Source organism: Athene cunicularia, assembly GCF_003259725.1.
Source record: "Athene cunicularia isolate RWA chromosome 6 unlocalized genomic scaffold, athCun1 chr6_part1, whole genome shotgun sequence".
Lineage (NCBI taxonomy): Eukaryota > Metazoa > Chordata > Aves > Strigiformes > Strigidae > Athene > Athene cunicularia.
The window spans coordinates 6,713,948-6,735,859 of record NW_020799105.1 but is presented as its reverse complement, the minus strand read 5'-3'; the positions used below and the strand labels follow the sequence as shown (position 1 = coordinate 6,735,859).

Here is a 21,912-nt window from a genome sequence, read left to right as displayed (position 1 = left end):
CCTAAGAGCAATCAATAGCTGCAGGAGAGGACTTCATGTTCTTCCTGAAGCATGTACAGGAGACAGAAATTTCACAGCATGCTGTTTTGAAATGTTGGAGTCATATCTGCCTTTAAAGCCTTCTCATGCTCCAGGCCCCTCATGCAGCTGCACATCAGTTATGTCATTTGGAGCTACTTGAAAAGTGGAAAATTTGGTGGAAATATCCTTGCATGCCCATCACTGAAAAAAACATTTGAGTGTACATTTTTAGCAATTTCAGCTCAGTGGCTTTATGGAGAAGGGAAGAGCTGAGAGGATGTCCTTTTGATGAGCAGGGAACTTGGCATGGGAGTCTCTGTATAGGTTGCTTTCAGCTCATAACATTTCCTTGCAAGAGGAAACTATTCTCTTCTCTGCCAGCAGTAAATCACATTTTGAAGACTGCAACTACAGACAGGATTGGAACTCATGTTTTCTGGAGAGGGGTTCTATGGTATGTCATATCCTCTTTTGCTAGCATGTCTTACTAGCTTTACTGCATCTGTAATCTTTTCCTTGATTTATAGCAACTTGTCTTGCATACAGCTCTCAGGCTTGCAGAGGAAACTCTGGAATGGAAACAGTGCTAAAACAACATAAAATTTTTAAATTGTACTTTCTATTCTGTCCAAAAACTGCCACGTGGTGGCCACATTCCTAGGACATCTTCATTAACTTGACTGATAACACTTAACTACTCCAGGAAGCCTCAGATCCTTAAGCTTTACCAGGATCAACTATCCCCTTGGAAATAGCCAGATAAGGCATTCTCCTTGAATACAGAGCATTATCCTTGATATCCTAACAGGCTAAAATATTTCAATTGCAGATATTTGGAGAGCAAAGGTCAATGCTTCTGGAAACTCTGAGGAAGAAATAGGTAAGCTCATGGTGAGATTTTCACTTCCAGACAGGAAGTTAGGGGCAAAGCAAATGCAACAAAAATGAATGTGCCTAGAAGACTTTATGTACTTGTTATGTGTAGAAGGTCATAATCTGATTGCACGTTTGCACTTTGCCTAGCACAGCAGAATGCTGCTGTGTGACTGGAGCTTTTAAATTACTTTTAGGTAAATATAATGAGCATAGGAAGAACAGAAGCTGCAACACAGATCCTGAACGCAGTCACCCTCCTGCCTGACAGATGAAGGTAGACTCTTGTAGAGACACAGTGATGCAAAAATCACTATATTGTTCATAGTTTACACTTTAAAATTCTCCTGCTTCCTCCCATTGAAGACTTAGAGAGGCAGAATAGTCAGGCAAGGCAGGAGGCTGGTGAGTGGGATGACAGGATACAGAGTGGCATGGGAGTGGGGATGGGGAATTCACTTTGGGGGAAAAGTAGAACCCTAGGTCTAAAACTCAGATGAGACCTGTATGTGACAAAGACTGAAGCTGTTCATTTTCACAAATCAGCATTGAACCCCTTACCCACAGCTTCACAGGTTTTCTTGATGTGCAGGGGATTCAAGCGTAGACTTTTCTCAGCTATCTAGTCTGACTCAGCATTACCAGGCCCTGCTGAAGAAATACATTCTTTTTTTCTTTTTTGGGGGGGATGCATTTAAACTTTGGAAACTATGTCACATTTGAAACACAAAGACTTTATTTATTATTTAATGGTGTGTACTCACTGACTTGTTTTCAATCTTTCAGATTTTACGTATGTTATTATAGGAGTTACTCTGGGAGCGTTTCTAGCAATTGGTTTTGTAGCAGTAATAATCTGCATGATCAAAACCCAAATGATTGACAATGTCTTTGGAGGTAAGAAAAAATACTCCTGATTTCTTATCCAGAGATCTAGATCTCCTTATGTTCTGAAACAGCAGATCTGAGCTTCAGTGTTAGGAAATGTGTATGTACTACAGCTCTGGTTTTCCTTTGAAGAACTATTTTAAAAGTGTCTGAAGTGCTGGAGTCCCTAGAACTGCATAAACTCACATTTCAGTATAAGCAACTCTGCTCTTTGGCCTTACAAGAGCAATAGAATTCACTTCAGCAAACTGCTTGGATATCTTTTAGAATAATTATTTTTTAAAACAAAATTGTGTCTATTCAACATAAGTTAAAGAGCCTGTTGGATTTGAAAGAGCCTGCTGGATTTGCAGGATGGGCTGCCATTCTTCCTAGCCAAAACTACTATTTATTTCACTGATTCGGGACTTTTCCTTCAAATCCAACTGCTTGACTCTAAGATATGTAGCTTCCATCAGCGTACATAGCAAAATTCCCTATAACTTTTCCACTGTGACTGGTTTTCAAGCTGTTACAGAAAAGCATGTTTTTCATCTGAAACAAGCAAAAGCTCTTTGATCTAACATCATAACTGCTGGTAGAAACAACTCCTTTAGACTTTGGATCAGCAGTTTACAACCCATGGGTTTGGATTCAAATCCAAAATCTTAAACTGAATAATGCCCATCATTTCAATAGACAGAAGTTAGTGACAGGCAGAATTTGTCACATGGGCCTCCCCAGAGGCAATGCTGATCCCACAGCCCTCCATCCTCTGCACAGAGCCTCTCTTACTTGTCAGGACTACAAAGTGCTTCACAGGGCACTGTAGAGCAAATATTGTGATGATTTCTTCCACTGCTGAAATACTGCTGTTTGTGGAATGAAGTAACAGCACACAGCAATTAAGAGTTAGAAATAAAAAAGCTTAGCAAATACAATAGCAACAGATAGTGGCATATGAGGAAATGCAAAATCCTAACAGGTTGACCAGAACATCGGTAGAAGCTGTTCTTTTTTGGAAAAAAAGAGTCCTGGAACTTTGTTAAGATGAATCTTTGCAACATACATTTGCTTGTCAAGAGAGGTCTGTACTCAGTAGCACATGAAAATTTGGCTTGGACGAAAACTGTAGCAGAGATGGAAGCAATTAGGCAATCTCATTAAATATGTGTGCAAATGATCCTTACTGAAAGAAGAGGGACTGTAACAAGAGAGTTTGGGGACTGAAAGCATTGGTCTCTGTATGACTTCTCCATAGTGAACTTCAAAAAAGCACCTTTGCAGCTCTGGTTGCAGGCAGAGTACTAGCTCATGTGGTTCACTCTTAAAAACTGAGAAAATCTGATAAATGTAGCCATTTTCCACCATGAGAAATGAGTCACACATTAAACAAGGTAAATGCAGTGAGACAGCTCAGTCAGTCTGCTGCAGCACAGGACTAGGAGCTGCTCGTCCATCTGTTGGTATCCAGAAATGTTTGCTTCTAGGGCTAGTTCTTTGCATTAACCTTCAGGTGACAAATGAGAGTTAATTTTCCAGCATCCAGGACTGTCCAACTTTAGTAAGTCAGCATGCACCATGACACATTTCAACAGTAGTCACAGACTGTTGCTTAGTAAAGAGGAGAGCAGAGTGGTCTTAACTAGTGGGCTGAGCTCTCTGGTCCCAGTACTGCTATGGTGAGCTCATCCTATCAGTCACCACCCGATTCCATCCTGTTTACAGTAAACACTGGTCTTTTAAAGGATAATTTTGCAAACAGACTCCCCAGGTACCCTATGAGGATACGAATTACAGTAATGCCACTTCCTGAAAGACAAATGGCTGATGCTTTCTTCAGTGGCACTACAGAGCAGGCCTGAAGGAAAACCACTTCCTCCTCATTCTCATCAAGCATCTGCCCTCAAAGTTGTTTCTCATGACATTCGGGGGATGTGCTACAATCAAACTCAAAATAGCCAAAACATTATCAAAGACACAGCTCTGAGCAAACTGACATGAGATATTCCAGCTGGAAGAATCAAGAAAGGCTTTAGGAAAGTTGCATTACACTACTAATTACCGAAGAGTTTTGCCTCAGAAAAGATGGCTAGATCTTTACCATCTGCAGCTATGTTCTGGTTGCAATTCTGTTCGTCACAATTCTGAGCAGGCCTATCACCCGTCTGTTCCTGGTTTCTTAACTGACCACATTTTCCTGTTCTCTCTTTAGAGTCAGATGGCAAAATGGATAGAAGGTAAGACATTGTCCCCTGTATTTTCTGAGGTGGTGTGATACACAAACTGTAATGTTTAACTCCTCTCTCTTTCTTCATGCATGATGCTTTCCCACAACTGTGATTTGAATTATAACACACATGGAAGCCTGTAGAGGACCATGATACCCAGTGTATCTAGCAGATCTGCATGGAAAAAAAATTCCTTGTAACAGGGTTTTGACATTTCAGAAACAGGAAAGAAATCCCAGCAGGCTGAGATTCTTTTTAAAAAGAAAATCCTTCAAACACTTGATTAAACTTTTTTTTTGTCTGTAACATGTATTATAATAGCAAACTCATGTAAAAAAAAAAAATTTCAAGGGATGACAACCAAAGGCCTTGTTTCAAAAGTGCTGAAGTTGGATGTTTTCTGACATTCCTAGAATTTTTTCCACATTTTTTCTGAAACAAATTTTTACTGTATTATATTCACAAGCTCTTTAGATTAAAAAAAAAAAAAAAGAAGAAAAAAAAAGAAAATAAAAATATGTAAACCAGGATATATTGACTCATCACAGATTTCCCAGTTACTGTGTCTGTGTCTCAGTTCTGAGAACTGCCTTCACTATAGGCTCTCACAGATCAAGGTCATGCAGTGACCGTTGCTGCTGGAAGGGATTCACCTTCCTTCCCCTTACCCAGAAACAGGAAGACCATTTTAGGTTTTGAGCACCTGATGGGTTCAAAGGCAGAAGAGGCAGTGCTAGACTGCTTAGGCAATGGCCACCCCACATCTCCTTCAAGAACTGGCAATGGGGTAGAGATGTACAGGAGTGAGGACTCTGGACTGCAAGTTGTCTGTTGGCTCATGGTAATCTACACATGTGAATACTTTTTTGTGTCCCTCTGAGGCATTTTATTAGTGACCAAAAAACCCCAAACACTAATTAATCAGCATTTTCATGAACTGAAGGCAACAGCTGTACTCAGTGACCTAAGAAATGGCTTTTGGACTCTCTCAGCTGGATAGAAGGATGCCCCCATCACAATCTTTCCTCATGAAGAGAGCACAGCATATGTAAACACTCAGTTTAAGATCAAAGCAAGGGCACCTCTTGCAGCAAGTACTACAATGTTTTGCCTGTCCAACAGAGAAGGGCCCCAGCAATGAAGCATGTTATTTTTCCAGGGAGACAGTTCCCCAGCCTAACAGAGCTAACTGTCACAAAACATTTTCTTTCTAGAAACACAATATTCTCTTACAAGACACTGACAATTTCTATGTATTAACCTAAACCAGATTAGGACTATTATATGGCCAGAAGAACAAACACAGAATACCCAGTAAACTTTCTAGTGTATTAAGGACAGTATAGACAGAGCAATGAATGGAAAGGGCATAAGAAAGATCTCAGCTGAAACAGAGAAGCCAGAGAGCACAGTTGAGAGAAAATGGAATAAAGGGAAGAGAGGGACAAAGACAAGAAGAGACACAGAAGGCAGTAGATTTACTGCCTGGACGAAATGCAGATGGTATTATCTATGAACTGCTCCACACTGGACTCCAGTGTGATATTTTCCTTCAGAGACAGTTTGAACATCTATGATACCATCCTCTGATCTTTCTATGGGAAGTAACAGACTTTGTCATAGCAGCAAAATTTAACATCTTTAATGATGACCTTACATTGACCCCTTTGATGATTCCTTGTCCCAGTCTACAGGCATTTGCTAACATCACATTACACAAACTCTGCCTTAGAGCCACTGTCATTGAGCAGTGAGAGAAGCTGTAATTCCACAACGTTTGGGGCAAAACTATTTATGTTAAATATTACTTAATGGGGTTAAGTAGAAAACTACTAGAAATCCACCATTGCTTCTTAATTAGTTGTACTTTTCAATTCTACTGTGGCAGCTGGTAACTTAATAACAAATCTTTGTTCTCATTCACTTCAGGGCATCTATGTATTACTCCTTGGTGGCTCATTAAGGGATTCTATAATGCAGGTGTTATGAGGAAACAGTATAGCCTTCTATTGGTCTTGAGGAAGCTTCTGACCATCAAAATACTATCAGATCTATAGAGAACAGTAGGATTAGTGAAACACAGATAGCTTTGTGATAACATCAATTTTTAGCAAGGAAGTATAAAGCTTTGTTTTATAAACAAAGCTTTTATAAACAAAGATTTTTTTTTTATATATAAACAAAGCTATGGTTTTCCACATCTCAGATACCTGATGCAGAACTAGCTTAGCTGGTTTTGCACCACCATTCTGCAACCCAAGCAATCTACTAATAGAAAATCAAAAGGAAATACAGCATACAGGATTCAATGCACTTTTTTATCTTTCCTCCTAACATTTTTCATGTTAGGGCCTTTCTAGATGGTAGAGTTTGTGCTGACGTGTTAAACTGGCCTATACCTAATGGGAATATTTTAAAGGTTGGAAACGGACCTTTACTGAACAAGTAATAGCTGAAGTATGTAGTAACCTTCCATAGGACTTTCACCCATGTTGGCATCTCTTCACTGTAGGACCAAACTTGACTCAAGAAATGGGGCTATATGCCATATTTTGGCTTCCAACTTTCTTCACCTAACAGGTTGAGGTTGTATATCTCTGAAAGGAGATGTATGGGAAGTAGCCTTTCTTAACAAAGGCAACCACAAAAAAATCCCCGAAACCCCACAGGCACAAAGCAAACACAGCCCCTCCCTCCAGTTTATCTCCTGAAGCATCAAAATATTACATGCTGAGTACTTGCACTTTACAGTATTACAAATACTGAGGAGATTCCTCAAGAAAATCCAAGATGTATGTTCATTATTATCTGATGTATTTTTCTCCATAGGTCATTAGGGATAATTTCCCATTTATTCAGGTTACCAGAGAGATGTGATAATTACGTCTAAACTGATTTTAGCTACTTACTTCAATTCCCTGGGGATTCCAATTCATGGCACTTTTAGGTCAGTGGCTAGTCCTGGAAAAGATTTTGATAAAGCAAAGTCCATTATCTGAAATCACCTGATTCTAGATGTATTCCAACCAATAATAGGGCCATCCTGAATCCCTCAGGGATACAGGCAACCTGAAACCATCAGTGATAATTAAGACACTGTCCTTTTAGAATTGGAGAGGAGAACTGGCATTTCTTCTGCACACAACTTTGTTTTCTGATTGATCAGTGATGATTATTAGTATTTTTGATCAGGAAATGCAACTGATAGAGAACTCGTCAAATTCACCTTCAGCCAAATTCTGTTTTAAATTTCACATCATTATTCCCACAAGCATCTTAAACTCTCCCTAGTTGGCACATACTCTGAGTGGGTGTCACCCAGCGAAGTAACCTAACAATCAATGGAGTTGCTCAGCTTCGTACCAGTTAAAGGCCTTGATGCAGATAATCTTTTATGCTAGAACCCTGTTTAGCTGGTACTGATCCTAACTAACATGTTCCAAGAACAGGTTTTCATGAAAATCAGGAAGCATTCTGATGTGTGCTCCTTGGTATTTTTCCAAATACTTAAACCAGAAGTTTTTCTACACCCACATGATGCTGACAACTCATTGTGAAAAAATTAACAGCATTTACCCCTTTATTCAGTCAGGTATATAACATCAAGATTTAAACAATCAGTTCATAATGGGATGCTCTTAAACTCAATGGGATATTTACTAACACTTGAGAAGAGGCTTGAGGCAAGCTTCTGTCAGCTAACAAAACAGTAATTTAGATGTCAACTGACAGTTATTTAATGTCCTCTTTTTTAATTAATAGCTCGTGTCAGTTTCAAATGCCATCTTGGTGTAAGCTTGGTAAATTATAATGCCTAAAAATTTCATGCAAGTTTAATGTATTAATAAAAATGTCTGGGCACATTTAATGCTAGCAATATTTTGAGTTAACTACAGTGCATGGCAGCTAGATTTATTTTGACAGAAGGAGGCAAAGAAAGAGATATAGAGACAAGGAGAAGAATGGAGAGACAGAGAATGTTTACTAAAAAGGAAAAGGTACATATTTTAAACCTGCTGCAAAAGCAAAAAGGAAACTGTTGCCCCAACACATCCTGGGCAACAGCATACACCAAAACTCCCCATGCCACTCACTGGGTTCTGTGTAAATCCTATAGACTCCCATGCAAATCACTCAGCAGGAGATCAAGTTTTAAATGTAATACACAAGTAATTCTGATGTTTGATGGAGGAGTTTGGGAGCTGCGCTGGCCAAGTGCCAAGTGTATCAATGATTTTCTTTTGTTACTCAAAGCAGCATCTAGATGTTCTCTTGTATTTTCCCACCTGTCTTCTTCTAAGTGTCTGGCTGCTTTTTTTTTTTTTTGGCTCGACTATACTTGGGAAACACAAGGTACTTCTGAGAATAAGAGCATTCTTTAGGCAAATGGAGGAGGGCTTGGGCTGTTATTGCACCTTGAAAGCCTTCGGGCTCCTCATTCTTTACTCTAAAATGGTGCCATGGATTACGTAGGAGGTGAAATCATCCATTTGGAAAATATAAACATCAGAGATGGATGGCATGGCAAAAAGACTAGGTTTGGGCAATCATATACAAGTTTGAATGTTGAGCTGCAGTTTCTGCCAACTAGCAGAACAGACCCAGCTTAAACATGTGAGCCCAAAACCTTTTTCCTAGTAATTTGTTATGTTCAGGTTTGTAGCCAGCTGCACTGACATGTAGAGACAGTGAACAAGATCTGATCTAATAATTTCATAACCCTCAAACAGGTTCAAAGTTCAACAGAAAGAAAAATCTCCTTTTTTGGAGGGGACAGCCATTCTTTCTGATCTAAATAGTTCAAACTGATCTGTAATGCTGTAAACTGCAGGATACATCATTTACCAAACAGGAAACCAATCAAGTAGACATGAGATATCGCTGATACTATCTGCTGATAACTGCAAATGAGACACAGAACCTGTCTAATCACCAGAGTCTGAGCTCACAAATAAACTTAGTTGGAGACCTAGTTTTGATGCTAGGGTACTTGAGAAAGCCTTTGGAAAATGGGCCCAAAATTTACAAATCAAATCCATAAGTAAAGACACATTGAAAGAAAAGAGACTTTGGCCTTGTCTGAACATGTCACTGAAAGAGTGGTGCACAAGCAGAAAGCATCAAGATCTAGAGCGCAGCTTGCACAGGACACTGGGCACTGAAATGCATTGCAGCAACTCAGATTCTGCATCACCTATTCACACATAACAACACATATTCAGTCTGCAGCCGGGGATTGAGACTGTCTCATCTGCGATATTTAAGACGCAAGCACGTACTGCTGCTCTACTATAGCCAGGTTCAATGGCAAAAGTACTTGAAACAGCATGCCAAAAATAATTCTGCAAAGGAATTATTTTTATCCAGTTCCTAATCAGAGAACTAAGTCATCTTCTCATGGAAGACATTTATAGAAAGAGAGAAGGAAACAGGGACTGGTATTGGTTGTTTTAAACCATGCTATAGCAACTTCTGTGACTTTTAATTACTTTTCAGTGAAGTAATTCCCTCCTGTGGAAATATGTCAGGGTTGGAGACAGATGTTTTCTTTGCACTGACCTGACTTTAAGAGGACATTTTTCCCAGCAGTAAGGTATCTCGCTTTTCAGTCTGGAGGTACCTGGAATGAGGTGTTCATTCTCCGTATTTCATTCAAGCTGTGGCCTTCCTGCTAAGACCCCCATAAAAAAGTTGACATAGGATTTGTTTGGAAAGCTTTGCAGAGGGAGATGAAACCAATGACTCATTACACAAAATACATGACCATTGAATTGTCTATCACTGCAGAGCACTAACAAACGTTGTAAAATGCAGATGGATATGAAGAAGCACACACTTTCCTAGGCATAAGGGACTTTCTTCACCCCTTGTCTGTAGCCTTCAGGTGTCTGTTTCTTCCCATGTGGAGGACTAGAAATGCTGGTGCTTATACAATATAAAGTATGCCACAGCTCCCCCAATACCTTGCAGACCACTGCTCTTGGACAAACTGACTGCATCCCTGTCCTTGTTTTGTGCTGTCTAAATGAACCCTTTGGTCTTGAGTCTTCATCTTCTACAGTACCATTCCTGTGTATCCCAAGTATCTTCTGGACTTGTGGAGGCAGCATAATTGAGTATCAGTGCTACAGTTCCTCCTTACAGAAGCTGTGATCAGTTCAAAGTAGCCTTCTCATGCATAGTCGTAAAGCATCTTGCAACAGCAAAAGTGAAGCTTCAAAGGGAAAAAATTATCTATATCCTACATGCACCCCTATTCTCTATAAGTCCCCAGTAATCCAGACAACTTCCTTGATTTCTTCAGTAATCCTCAATTTCCTTAGAGCCACTGAGTTGCCCACATCTGTCTTTGTTCTCCTAAAATAAGACTCTTTTTTCTTTTCCTCTCACAGGAATATTCCTTTTAAACTATGATAATTAGTGTTATTTTCTTGGATCTGGAGGAAATCACCCATGTAGATTCAGCAGAATCTTTGACATCTCTGGGGTCAAAGATTTGAATCTTTCATTTGCCAGGTTTGTTTTTGGTTGGGTTTTTTTTTTTTTTTGAAGCAGCCCTTGACAAGGTCTTTCATTCTGCCAATTAATATATTCAACAAACAATCTAGTCATCACATCAACATAAAGATTTCATAGAACTACAGAATCATAGAAGGGCTTGCGATGGAAGGGACCTTAAAGACAATCTAGTTCCAACCCCCCTGCCCTAGGCAGGAACACCTTCCACTAGACCAGGTTGGCCAAAACCTCATTCAGCCTGGCCTCGAACACTGCCAGGGAGGGGGAATTCCACAAGTTCTCTGGGCAGCCTGTTCCAGTGTCTCACTACCCTACAGTAAAGAATTTCTTTGTAATTTCTAATCTAAATCTACCCTCCTTCAGTTTAGAACCATTACCCCTCATCCTACCCCTATACTCCCTGATAAAGAGTCCCTCCCCATCTTTCCCACAGGCCCCCTTTAAGTACTGGAAGGCCGCTATAAAGTCTCCCTGGAGCCTTTTCTTGAATAACCCCAACTCTTTCAACCTGTCCTCATCAGGGAGGTGCTCCAGCCCCCTGATCATCTTCATGGCCCTCCTCTGGACTTATACTGGGGGCTCCAGAGCTGGACTGCAGGTGGGGTGTCATGAGAGAGGAGTAGACAGGGAGAATCACCTCCTTCAACCTGCTGGCCACACTTCTCTTAATGCAGCCCAGGACACGGTTGGCTTTCTGGGATGCAAGTGCACATTGCTGGCTCATAGTCAGTTTTCCATCCACTACTACTCCAAGTCCTTCTCCACAGGGCTGCTCTCGATCCACTCATTGCCCAACCTGGGCAATTCCACTGCCTGCAAATTCCATTTGCACATGGGATTGCCTTGACCCATGTGCAGGACCTTGCACTTGGCCTTGTTGAACTTCATGAAGTTTACATGGGCCCACCTCTCCAGCCTGTCCAGGTCCCTCTGGATGGTACATCCCTTCCTTCCAGCGTGTCAACCACACCACACAGGTTGATATCATCAGCAAACTCGCTGGGGGTGTACTCAATCCCGTGGTCCATATTGCCAACAAAGATGTTAAACAGCACTAGTCTCAATACTGGCCCCTGAGGAACATCATTTGTCACTAGTCTCCACTTGGATATTAAGCTGCTAACCATAACTCTTTGAGTGTGACTGTCCAGCCAATTCCTTACCCACCAAGTGGTCCATCCATCAAATCCACTTCTATCCAATTTAGAGACAAGGATGTTGTGCAGGACAGTGTAAACTGCTTTGCCCAAGTCCAGGTAGATGACATCAGTTGCTCTTCCCTTAACCACCAGCACTGTAACACCCTTGTAGAAATAAATTGTTAGAGGTCTACAAATAGGGAAAATCAGAGCCAGTAAAGACACCTAGCCTCCTCTATGATCTAAATAAGCCTTGCAAAATCAATCAAAAGGGATTCCTCTGTGGTCTGCTTTGACTGCAGAACCTCTCTTCACATTGCCACCATGGTCAGATATCTGTAGTGAACAACTATCAGGAGAGCAGGAGTGGAAGACAACTTGGAGGGCTACAGTCCTCTTAGTGAACTGCAAATTCACGTCTGCCTAAGAAGCAGATACCACCTGCACAAGATGAGTCTGTCCCTGTTGATACACCAGAGCAGGCCCAATTCCTTGCTCAACACTGTAGGGATTAATGGGTGGCTAACAGGCTGAAGGCTGTATTCACTGCCTTAGGTTTTCTCAGTATGTATCCTGGGAACTGAGTTTAATGAAAAATATTTAAAAGCTGCACAAATGCCATAATAATGCATGCTTTTGCAAATAAACATAAGTATGAACAGAAATGGCCTAAACAGCTCCAGGTGTGTTTGTGTAAATATTTAAAAAATGACCAAATAATCTCAGCAGAAATGGCTGTCTCAACTCCTCGCACATATACATTTGCAGAAACAAAATGTAAAAACCCATTCTGTGTTGAGGCAATGGTCACCAGTGACTAGAAGAGTAAACTGGCTTTTCTACCTGGTTCTCTAGCCGAACTTGTTCTTCTGAACAACCTTGGACAAGATACTTTGGCTCAGGTTACCCTTTCCATAAAACAAAATTAATCTTTATACCACATAATTCAGAACCAAGGACACTAAGCTTTGCACTGTGCTGGGGACACTAGGCTTTAAAAAGCAGCACTAAGACAATCTGTAGGCACTTCCAGGCTCTCAGTTCCTCTTAGCACCATTCCTGAATGGAGGAAATACTTCATATAGAGACACATATGCACATAGAGACAGTTTTTCATATATATATATATATATATATATATATATATATATATATATATATATATATATATACACACACACATATAGCCCAGACTGTTAGGGTGAGATTAATTCATTAAACCCGTTTCCAGGATACAGCATACTTCACTGATGCCAGCTACCAGCCTGACAGGCAGAGCCACACTTCTGGCTATTTTTTGCTTCTCTCTGGCCACTCTCCACATTCCCTGAGAGAGCATCTGGCCCAGGACGCCTGTGCTCTCTTCAGATCTAGGGGCTGCATTTGCAGTTGACCTTTTCACAGCTGCCAAACAGGGAGGAATCCTTACTTCTTCCTACCCCTCTGCACAACTGTTTGAGGCTAGCCTTGAATAGCTCTAAATCATTTGATTGTAAGAGTTGGTCCCAAACCTGCTGAGTCAGGAGAATGCTTTCCTGGTAATATTCAGACACCTGTCAGAGGCAATTCCTTCCACAGCCATCGTGGTCTCTGCTGGCAAACTTGCTGGTGCCGCTGATTCCAGCAATAAATGAGTAACTCTACCTTTGCCTGTTGCAAGTCTGGATAAAAAAATAAAAAAATGTTTCTGGAAGAGTACCCTCTTCAATCCTGTCAACAGACACCAAGGGTAACTCAAATATTAGATGCCACTGAACAGAGAGGCTCCTGCTCCTAGGCAGTGCCCATCTGCCGTCCAGACTGAGTAGCTCTGTGTTGACTAGAGCTTGTCAGAGAGGTGACAACATGGGATTAGCTAGGAATGAAAGTTGCTATCATAGCTAAAGAACAGCTTAAACACAAAACAAAACAAGGCCTCCTGATATAAGACAGTCAGAGTGACACAGGTCTTAGAACAGCATCAAATCAGAGCTCTTGCATATTCCAGCTCACAGAATTTCATGTATCTCATTGAATTTCTGGACAAGTTCACACTAAACATATGAAAAAGGAATCACTAATTTCAGATGGACTCCTAGGAGCTTTTTTTCAGTGACTTCTTAAAATAGAATCTATAAATAATCTTATTTTCTGAGATCACATATATAGTCTGTCAGATTGTTTTATTTCAGTTCCCTGACCTCTTACTCTCCCAGAGTCCTGCCTTGAAGGACCTGTACTAGGTATTAGTAAAGATAATTTTGTTTTTCTTGTGGTTGTTGCTTATGACTATGCACCTCCATATTCCGTGTACACTTTAAAGCCTAGTGTCGGAGAGCAAATAGCAAGTTGAAAGAAATGAGCAAGTATGACACAAAGCGATGCTGACTTCTGCCTTGTAGGCTGCAAATGCTTGGGGATCCATGGAGTATTTCTCATGGGTTCACAGAAGTTTATGGGCTTAAAGGCTTCCATATGGGTTTAAACTGGGCTTAAAGACACTTCAGAGGCCTAAGCTTCAGCTGAAAATTTGTACAGACTTGTAAATGGAAAAAAGATAGAAAACCACTGGCTGAAAAGTAACTACATTATTATTTGTGCATTAAAAACAATACCTGGTCCACTCCCAAATCTGATTTACTACATAGACATTGAAATGCTTGTGTTGGAACAGGAGAGGTGGATGAAGGGACTGGGAGCTGGAGACAAGTGCTGAAGAATAACTATGCTTTTAGGTGGAAATGCTGATTTTGAAGTGTTTGTGAACTGGTTCCTTTGAGCGAGTTTCCACAAATTCCTGGAGGAGAGCAAAGTGTGGGAACAACAGAGATCCCATCTCCAGAGACAGACCTGCCCTGCTTCCCCTCCCCTCTCAGTGTAGCTTCATGTTCTGGTCAGGCAGTCACACACCTCCACTGCCTCAGGGAGCTGGCCCTGCTAAAAATCTATGCAGTATAACAGAAAAATCATTTCAGAGAGACCAAGCTGTTCAAGGTCATCTAGCACAAGGAAAGTAGTAAAATAATACAGCTGAGGTGCTGGGGAAGGCTAGATCATCCTTTCCGGCAGCAATTGGCATTGTCAACAGTGGGAAAACCACCTGAGAACATCAGCAAGAAAGCCACTTTCTTTAGGTAACTTATTACACTGGGCTACATGGAGAAGAGCATTGACCTCCCAACCAGTCTCTTATTTGCTCTTTTTGTCTGCAGAGGATTGAGTTTTTTAGGATTAGGCCACAAGCAAGTGATTACTTAAGGATGGTGCTGAAAGACAAGGCCCTTCCCAGCAGTTCCCTGACACCTTCTCCAACACAGGCAGGGGAAGCGATCAAGTGAGCCTCCCTGAACCTAATCCATTGCTGAATCATCCCAGTTAGCTCAAATCACTTTGCACTGGCCTTGTTCTGCACTAATCTGTTGTTATAGTCAGAAGAAGAGAGAACTGGCTTTTTTTTTTTTTAAAAAAAATGGGTATAGTTCCAGACAGGCAGAAATTTGTGTAACAATTCACATTCTTAAATCTATGTTATTTTGTGTGAAGAAGTTTTGACAAGTTCATAAGCACAGTCCATATCAGGTCCCCTGATTATGTTTTGAAATGCCTCTCCTTCCTGGGAAAGAGCTGCCACAAACTGTGTGGAAGAAGATGAAAAATACTGCTGCATAACCATGACATCCTGGGCAACATCAGAGCTCTGACACTAAAAGTAATTCCCTGTATCTGTGAAGTGCCAGACCAGTGCAGGCAAAGGAGTGCTGAGACAATCCCCAGGTACCACCAGTGTGGTCACCCGCCTGAAGGCAAGCAGGGTGGCGGGCAGGTACTGGCTAGGTGCTGGTGAGCTTCCCTCCTTGCACTTCAGCGGACATCTCTGGATGCCCGGGAAGCTCCGCGGGGGCTGGGCAGAGCAGGCACCATGGGAACTTGCTTGTGAAACCGCTGCAGGAAAATGCAGACACTGCCACTTTATAGACCTATGCTGACTGACTCCACCCCGAACTGGAGAAAGAAATAAGGGAGGAAATCGGAGCAGAGCAGAAAAAATCCCTCCGATTCCAGCCTATATATGCCTCACCATATGGTCTCCCATGGGCGGTATTCAAATTAGAAAGATGAGGTCTTAACTCTTTCTTACAGACACTAATGGTTAGTGCAGTGAATTTCAGAAAATTTCAGCACAGCTTTCTAAAAGACACATGTGATAAAGTTCTCTCAGAGAAGGGGAAAAGACTGAGGCAAATTACAAGAAGCATGTCCCTGCCTGCCAAATTTCCTGTGAGTTCTTTCTTTAGCAATGTCATCAGAAAATGTTTAAGTAGTAGAGAAGGAAAGGGACTACGATGCATACCATTTATCAGTGGAGTCATGAGATCTAATATAAACAAGTTGAGCGCTGCAAGGCAAGGAAGGATCTTATTTCCAAGCACTGACGCTAGATGGAGTAAAACTGAATAAAAGATTAAGAGCAGTGAAGAAAGAGAAAGGAAGGAAAGTTCCTGCATTTTCCCAGCTCCTAATGTCTTGCTTCTTTGAATGCTCATCTTTGATTACTGCTCTGAAAGTCACAATTAATATCTCCCTCTCTATACCTTGCAGATCAAACCTGGGATCAAGCCAAAACAGGTAAGTTCTGGAGGAAGGAGGAGACTGGTGGAGCAGGGAGGTGGAATGACAGTACTAGGCAGACACATAGAAGTTGTAAAGGCACATCCACCTAAGTAAAGGGAAAGGTTGCACAGCAATAAAAGCTGTGGGATTACCCTGAGTTCTTACTAACAGCCCAGATCTGCCAGACACTCTGCATAGCCCAAGGGAAGCAATTCAATTGCCTTATCCTCCAGCTTCCTAGTTGTGTACCTGGAACACCCTAACATAAGGCCTAAGTGTATTGCAAGGCTGTCTGCCCTGTGCAGCTGCCCCCATATTAGCTACTCCATGTTACTCCTCCAAGTAGTAAACTCCTGGAAAGATGAAACCACAGTATGGATCCTGGTACTGCTCAGCTGCTCCCAACTCATGGTGACAAGGCAATACGGGGAAGCAGCCCAAATGATGATAATCCATAGTCTGCAACACGGGAAGCAGTTCTTATAGTAAAATGCTGCCCTAAAATGCATTGCTGGCTGCCAGTGGATTCCTACCTGGCAGTAAAGAGGGCATCTGGAAGTTACCACAACAGCCAGAATCATACGCTGATTATGTTAATTCACTTAGGAAAAACAAATATCTCCAAAGATACAAAGAAACATCTACAAAAAGAAAAATTAAGTGAGAGGAAATCAATTAATGTAATTCTAGCAGCTCCATTAATAATTTTCTAGAATTCCTATGATTTTTACCAGTGTATCTCCCAGCCCCGCTTTTACAATGATGCTATGGATCATTCCAGGTAAAACCAAAGCCAGAAAATTATTGTTAACCTGTGCTGTTTCTTTCTTTTCAGAGACGACATCAATGTACTAGAAAAACAAAGTACAAATGATCAATAATCCTTTTGCAATCCACAGTTACCTGGTCTGAGGATCAATAGAAGTCTCTTGTACACAGGCAGGAATCTAACCAATACCAATTCCTTTCTTTGTTCTTTAATTGAAAGACTGATTGATTGGTTACAGGAAAAACTTACAGTACATGCTAACTTCAATCACCTGTACACAAAAAGCCTGCAATCCCCAACAGCATGGATATGAAGGAAATGTATGAGGAAAATAAAATAGATGAGCTCTGCTCATTAATAGATCTTGTTTAGTCTGCAATAAGTATATGATTGGTTTCTAAAATCAATTGAATACAGGGTAATCAAAAAGGTAGCAATACATTTCAGCAGCAGAATTCATGGTCATGCCCATATTTTAAGTTAGGCAAGTAATGACTGAAGTAACTTTAAAAATCATTAAGTTGAGTTTGAAATAAACCAAGGCTTCTTAAGTTTTTCAGGAAATACACATTTTGTGTTAATATGAAAACATTTCATTCACACTAAAGTTATATCTTTTTTAGCTTTAGGACTGAAGCCTTTTACTGTTTAACTGTAGGTGGTAATTTCAGCCATTTTAAATGAATTACGGTCATTTAAAATGAAAAATTCCTTTTTGGAATAATGTTTCACATGTTTTTAGAACATTGAAATGAAAGCAGTTCTGTGTGCTCAAAAAGAAAATTTCTGGATATCTGAAACAAAACATTTCATGTCAACATACTACAAACAAGCTAATTATACATTTCCAAAATTCACCCATCCCTATTTTTTAGTATAAAACAATGCACTAAATTCAATCAGAATTTGTGAATAATTTCAGTCTCCCAGCCCCTTCATTCTTGTCCTAGCCTTACATATTCTGTAGAATTTGATTTCATCAAAATCGGTTTGCCGGGCTCCAATTACGAACTTCTTACAGTGGGAGTGACAATAAGAAAAAAATATAGCTTTGTCTCAGAACATTTAGAATAGTTTAAATAATTTTAAGTGTTTTAAACCAAAGTTTTTCTGTACACACATCCCAGCTTTTACCTGTGAGCTGTGAGCTTGTGGCTTTGGTCTCTGTTGAGAAAATAATGCTATAGATTCTATTCTGTTTGTTTAAATCCACTTCTTTCAAGAATGCTTTATTATAACAGCTATTGTCATCACAAGGTGCAAGAAAAGCAGGAAGATTTTTGTATTTCAAGCCAGGATTTCCTTTGAGCTTGTGAAGACAGGCCAGCAAATGTCAGCTGTGGGAGCTCTGAGAGCATTTGGCTAGCAGCAATGCCACGCTGGGCATCCCCCGCTATTCCTATGGCTTCTCTCAGGAAACCCAGCAGGATTCAAAGGCCTGAGAGGCTCACATAGATGGCATGTATGACATTAATATCACAATATTTCACAGGCATAGCTATTATGTCGCAGCATTACAGAGCGACTCCAAGAAAAACATTACATTAATTTATTGCAACATACAAATAACCACTAGCTGATCCAAAGACCACAAACTGTAAATTAATTGGATCTGCCTAAACTTTTAGCTCAGGCCAATGTCTCTAGAGAAATGGATTTTTTAATCTCCCATCTGACATGCATCCCTAAAGTTGACTTTTAAGCCAGTGTCTGCTCTTAGTTATGCTACGTGGCAGATCATAATACATGAAGTTCCTTCCAGTTCTTCACTACTGTAATATAGCAGAAATTATTCAATTAAAAAAAAAAAAAAGGCAAATGTTAGACTGATATCCAACCTAGAAATTCTACTAAGAATTTCTATTATTAAGAAATATCACCTGAAAATACCATGGAAGCAAGGGCCTTCCATCCAATAATCAACTTTCTGACTGTGAAAAGCTGAAATTAACCCCACACATTAAAGGCAGAGCTGATGTGCTGAGTCAGGGACTTAGAGCCAACACACTGCCAAAGCATAAGAGCAGATATATCAGAATTTTGTTTCTATGAAGAATAAGCAACCATACTACTTGTAACTGTAATAGAAAGGATTTGAATATGAATATCACCTTAGCAAAGCAGGTAGTTTTCCAAATGTGCAAAGGAAACCAGATTATAAATTTTCCTGCATGTTTTGAACAACAGAATATAAGGTTTATTTTCAGAGAAATTTGACATATTGGAATAAATTCCCTGGATTACTAGGTGTCTGTTACCCAATTCAGTAACACTGCAGTTCATTAACAGCATTTGCTAATGGATAAACTAGAGCAGTAATGTGATACTTGTAAGTAATTGGTAGTGTGTACATGTATAAGTGAATAAACCATCTTGTAAGGTATCTGTTAATTGATTTGCTTCCTTTAGTACCATTTTAATTAAGACTTGGAACACAAGAGAGCATGTGGTCGGGGAAGGAAGCTATTACCTTCCCTTATTTGTGTGAACAAATGTTTCTTCTGCATCACTTCAGTACACTACAGAAAATGAGGATCAAAATAAAAAACGGTAAGAGAAGAAAGGCCTAGAGAATTCAAGTTAGTAATCTTGATCAGGCAAACACACTAGTCTGGAGAATAGATTCTTAGTTTCTGAAACCTTTTGGTATGTACCTTGGCTCCCTGGGGTATGTGTTTTGCCAATTATCAGGCCTAGCATAAAGGACACAGCCAGTATAAAGATGAACCAATAACCAAATTGTATTTGATAAAAAGGGTCAGTACATGGGTGAGCACTGGGGGTACAAACAAGTCAGATTATACATAATTGACATCAATCCCACTGACCCCAACCACAATACTGCACAACAAACAAGAGGTGGAATAAATGGTGACATGCAGTCTCCCATAGAAGGGACAGGAGACAACCAAGTCAAAAAACCAAACACATAAGACCAAGAAAGCCACATACTGAATCTCTACACAACCCACATTTACAAAAGCCAGACCTGACTGGAGCCCAGCCCCAGGGAGATAGAAGATCCTTCCCCAACAGAAAACTCTACAAAATGCATCCACCTCACAGACAGACACTGCCCCTGCCTGCAAGGGGTCCCAGCTTTTATCCCCAAGTGGGACACCGATCTCTGTTTACTTAATGTGGGACACCTGGGGCTCATTTACCCAACGGCTCTCCCTGCAAGGGCGGCCGCACCCTGGAGGGAAGCTTAAAGGCAAACTCACCCCCGCTTTGTGAAGGGCTGGGGGAATCACCCATATGTCAACATTAATTTGGGGCTTGGGGTTGAAACCCCAGCATTTCAGTATGGGATAAAGATAGGCAGCACTGAGACAGGCTGCTGGGCACAAGGGACCCTTAGAGCTGCTGCTTCTGCTGCTACCGAGAGGTTTGGGCACACTTAATAACTGCCAATGCTGCATGGGGCTGCCATGGCAGCAGCAACCAGTGCTCCATCAAGCCTGACTCTCCTGACTCACAACTGTAGCAGCCAGCATGGTTCTCCACAGACAAATCAGGCTGCTACAACCATTTTGCTACCCCAATTTGCTGCTGGTTTTGCCCATTCCTACAACCACCTTTACCAGCACTGCCTGCAGCATCAGCAGCTCTGAAATTGGGGCCAAGCTGCACAGTACTGCTTGGAAATAATCAGTGAAGGAAAACTAGATGAAAAGGGACCATTTTGGAGGCATTCAGTCAAAAGACTGAAGACACTGTAAGGTCAACTAATTCTTGATCACGGATGCAGCTCAGGCAGCCCACAACCAGCACAATAGGCATCTGTGCTCACCTATTTGCCTGTCCAGCACGGGTTACACCTGGCCATGCTGAGCACTCCGAGCTCTCCCTGAGATCACTGGCATTCCCCTGAATGGATAATAGTGGGAAGGACTTCAGAGTCAGGGTTTGGACACATGCCCCAGTTATGTCATGCTGGACCTGCAGTCTCCTCGCAGCAGATGCACAGCAACATAATGATGCTTGTGAATAGAATTATTCAGAAGAGGAGGCAGTTGTAGAAACAAGAAGTGAGCTAAGAGGTGCATACACAGCATGCATTTCTAAAGAGATAATGATGCAGCGTTGGCTTTAGTTACAGTTCATGTGCCACAGCAACAGTAGGATCATTCAGGTCAAATCCTGCTATCAGCTGCATCAGTGTAAATTGGGACTAACTAGAAGAGCCACACAGCTTGGTACAGCACTTGATCATTCAGTAATAAACCAGGCAAAAATCCACTGGACTCAATAGAACTGCATGGGTAGAAAAGCAGTGCCTGTGGGAGGAATCCTGTAAATCAGACCTCACTGATACAAATCTGCTCTGAGCGGTGTGTGGAAGAGTCTGATTTGGTTCCTTCCAAGTAGAAAGGATGGCAAATTTCACAATAGTCAAAACAGTTGCAACTTGAATCTTTCTTGGCCTCTCTCATGCTTGTAATTGAAAAACCAGATCATTTTAGTCAAGAGTATTGTTTTTTCTGTTTTTTTATAACTACATTTAATCAAACAGAAAACACAAAGACTCTTAAAAATGCTTTGACTCAGCAACCAAAAATGGGAAAACACAAGCAAAGGAAAGTACCTACTTGGCAAACCTGATAAAGGAAGGATGTTTATACTCACCTACAGGAAGAAATATAAATAAATGGAGTGTGAATTGAAGAAAGGACAGAGAAGTATGTCACTATATGATGGCATAGACCAGGTCTGAAATACGGTGTGCCTGTAATTGCAGAAGAAACAAATAGGACCTGTAGAGGCTTCAGACTTCTGAAAATTGCACTAGTCACACACAGGGAATATTAGAATAGCCAGTTTAGGTCTGACTAAAGTCCATCTTCTCCCACAGCCTCTTTGCCACAGTGGCTAATAGCAAACATCTAGATGAAGCCTAGGA

General features: G+C 40.9%; 1 protein-coding gene across 1 annotated transcript; it reads left to right on the top strand.

The window, feature by feature from the left end:
• Positions 1-365: 365 nt before the first annotated feature.
• Positions 366-19,373, top strand: TMEM273 (transmembrane protein 273). Its single transcript, XM_026851310.1, has 6 exons — positions 366-475; positions 851-901; positions 1,681-1,791; positions 3,977-4,001; positions 16,229-16,255; positions 17,076-19,373. Exons 1-6 carry the CDS (start codon positions 451-453, stop codon positions 17,119-17,121), a joined length of 285 nt encoding a protein of 94 aa, XP_026707111.1. The 5' UTR covers positions 366-450; the 3' UTR covers positions 17,122-19,373.
• Positions 19,374-21,912: the final 2,539 nt, after the last annotated feature.

What these genes read in the sequence shown, in the direction of transcription:
- TMEM273 (XM_026851310.1), top strand. Translation starts at nt 451, where the DNA reads ATGTTTTCTGGAGAGGGGTTCTATG. An exon ending in GATTGACAATGTCTTTGGAG is followed by an intron (nt 1,792 to 3,976) that starts GTAAGAAAAAAT and finishes TTCTCTCTTTAG; the next exon opens with AGTCAGATGGCAAAATGGAT. An exon ending in CTGGGATCAAGCCAAAACAG is followed by an intron (nt 16,256 to 17,075) that starts GTAAGTTCTGGA and finishes CTTTCTTTTCAG; the next exon opens with AGACGACATCAATGTACTAG.